Raw genomic sequence first — 2,533 nt, 5'->3', positions numbered from 1 at the left:
AAAAAATACTAACAAAATAAAATAATAAAACAACAATAATAATAATAATAATAATAATAATAATAATAATAATAATAATAATAATAAAGTGATTTCAGTTTTTCTTTTTCATGTTACGTTATGTAAATTCTAAAGACTGTTGTGCATGAAAATCTCCCTAGTGTAACCGTATGCTTCTGTGGTCTGCGTTGTGTAAATAATAAATAAAAACAATTTAAACATTGTGTATTTCTGTGTGTGCATTATTTTCAACCTATGCTAACAGCTGATCTGTAGCATGGAACACAGCATACCTCTTTCGTTCAGGAGAAAGATGTAAAAGACCGCTAAAAGAACAATACAGCAGGTATGGCTACCTGGGCTGAACCACTTTGTTGTAAAAGGGGGGGGACCCATCACCTCCTTACAGACCCTTTTTATTGCATTTTTTATAAACACTGTTTTAAACAATTGTAGAGCTGTATTCAATGCATATTAACAGGAAAATCTTGTGAAATAAAACAATTTTAACTTTGTTACACTAGCATTTTCTGAAATCTCTAATCCAGTCCATCAGACACCAACAACCATGCCATGCTCAAAGTCACTGAGATTACATTTCCCCCATTCTGCTGTTTGATGTCACACTGACACATGATTGTATACTATATTGTATATTATATTATGTCTTTATTCTTTATTCTTTTTATATATTTTTTCTGCTGTAACAGAAATTTCCCCATTGTGGGACAAATAATGGAATATCTTATCTTATCTCTCTTATCTTATACATTGCACTGCAGCCATATTACTGGCTGATTAGATAATTGTATGAAAGTGAAGGTTTACAGTTGTTCCTATTAAAGTGACTGGTGAATGTACACAGAAGACGTCATGTCATACTAGAGTCACTGTTACAATATTTATCCATAATTTATTATTATTTATATTCTTCAATGAAATTATGTGTTTTTTTAAATTCAATTATTATTTCAAGGGAAACATGAAAGTGTAATTAAATCATTTCAGATCATGTAGACACATACAAGCCAAAATCATTAAATGTGTTCATTTTGTTTGATATAAATTGATAGTAACTATTTTATCCCTTTAAGAACTGTCACAAGTCATGATATTACTGAAAGCAATTTATTGCATGTATATGGCACTGATAAACATAAGAATATGCAATCAGAATACACATAGAATCTGAAATAGAAAAATAAGACTACACTACATCAAGTCGATAAATAAACATACTGTAACAAAACAAATACAGTTTATCAAATTGTTAGACTAAGAGTCATTACACATATGATTATAAAACAGGTAACAGTTCCAAAACAATCTTTTGTGACTTGGGTACATGGAAAAAAGACATTCCATCACAAGCAGAAAAGATGTCTAGCAACCAGTACAGGCAGCGAAAGCACAGATTTCACAAACATCAGGAGGAATTGCAGCTGCAAAAGACACATAAGAAATGTTAGTCAACTATTCCTTCATGTGTAAGCTGGAATGCTATGAAATTATATGAATGTGGTATCTGATAAAACAGATGCTTACCTAGCCTGGAGAAGACCAGGGACGAGCCACTTTGATGACAGAGCTCTATAAACTCCTGGGGCAGGGTTGGGTTCCCACAAACTGCAACATTGCTGGTCTTGACTAGACGAGGATTTTGCTCCTGGGGGACAGAGCTGCTGTCCAACAGGTGCTGAAGGACTTTCACCGATTCCAGTGAGAAAAAATATTCTCCATCCTGTAGATAAACATTGAGAAACATATAAGCCTCATTTATATGTTTAAACCCTTAGAAACCCTTAGAAGCAATAAGAGTAATATCAGTTCAGTTACCATTGAAGCTTATTATTTCTTGAGAGTATTGAAATAAGTTAAATAATCGTGTAAGTTCTAATTGACAAAATCAGAAGTCAAAGCAGAAAAAAATAATAATGATCAATTATCAAGATCAAAAAAAGAAAAGAAAATTGTAGCTCTTGCCTGGACATTGACAGCCTCAGAGACCAGGCAGAGAGTGGTTAAGAGAAGAGCGATCGAAATCATGGTCTTCATGTTGATGATCTGAAAGAAGCTGTTGGTCTTTCTCAGTTGTTCTCCAAGTCTTCTCACCTCAGTGTTATGTCCTATCTCTGCTTCTCTTCCCCTTTATAAAGGATTCAATCCTCCAGTCATACTTCATTTCAGCCTCTAACAGCCTGTTTACGTTAATGAATAAACAAAAAATCTACTTTACAGTGTCATAAAAGGGATTTCATAAATCTTGTTTATGGCTTCATCTGTGATCATTCTGTGGATCTATGGCTTGGTTTGTATCAGGTAAATTAATAACCCTGGATAAAAGTTTTATTTGGCAGCTTGAGTTAAAACCCCCCAAAACAATATTTTTATATACAGTATCTTACAGATTATTGCACATGATTTTCTTGAAATTCTCCCTGCTATGTCTCTGGAAAATTGTCCGTAGTGTGTGAGTGCGTGAGTGAATGAGAGTGTGTGTGTGTGCCCTGTGATGGGTTGGCACTCCGTCCAG

At 33.9% G+C, this 2,533-nt stretch overlaps 1 protein-coding gene across 1 annotated transcript; it reads right to left on the bottom strand.

Annotated features, from left to right (window-relative positions):
• Positions 1-1,114: 1,114 nt before the first annotated feature.
• On the bottom strand, positions 1,115-2,142 carry si:ch211-220m17.5 (guanylin family protein). Its single transcript, XM_060858058.1, has 3 exons — positions 1,984-2,142; positions 1,546-1,741; positions 1,115-1,442 (listed from the first exon to the last, which is right to left on the bottom strand). The coding sequence occupies exons 1-3, from the start codon at positions 2,053-2,055 to the stop codon at positions 1,384-1,386; spliced, it is 327 nt and encodes a 108-aa protein (XP_060714041.1). The 5' UTR covers positions 2,056-2,142; the 3' UTR covers positions 1,115-1,383.
• Positions 2,143-2,533: the final 391 nt, after the last annotated feature.

This window comes from Tachysurus vachellii, chromosome 22 (assembly GCF_030014155.1).
Source record: "Tachysurus vachellii isolate PV-2020 chromosome 22, HZAU_Pvac_v1, whole genome shotgun sequence".
Lineage (NCBI taxonomy): Eukaryota > Metazoa > Chordata > Actinopteri > Siluriformes > Bagridae > Tachysurus > Tachysurus vachellii.
Note: the sequence above shows the minus strand (reverse complement) of the source record. Positions and strands in the feature narration are given on the sequence as shown.

Excerpts from the sequence above, each read along its gene's own strand:
- si:ch211-220m17.5 (XM_060858058.1), bottom strand. The coding sequence starts at position 2,055 with ATGAAGACCATGATTTCGATCGCTCTTCTCTTAACCACTCTCTGCCTG. Across the intron at positions 1,742-1,983 it reads CTGAGGCTGTCAATGTCCAG|GATGGAGAATATTTTTTCTC; the intron begins GCAAGAGCTACA and ends GTTTATCTACAG. Across the intron at positions 1,443-1,545 it reads CCTGGTCTTCTCCAGGCTAG|CTGCAATTCCTCCTGATGTT; the intron begins GTAAGCATCTGT and ends TGTCTTTTGCAG.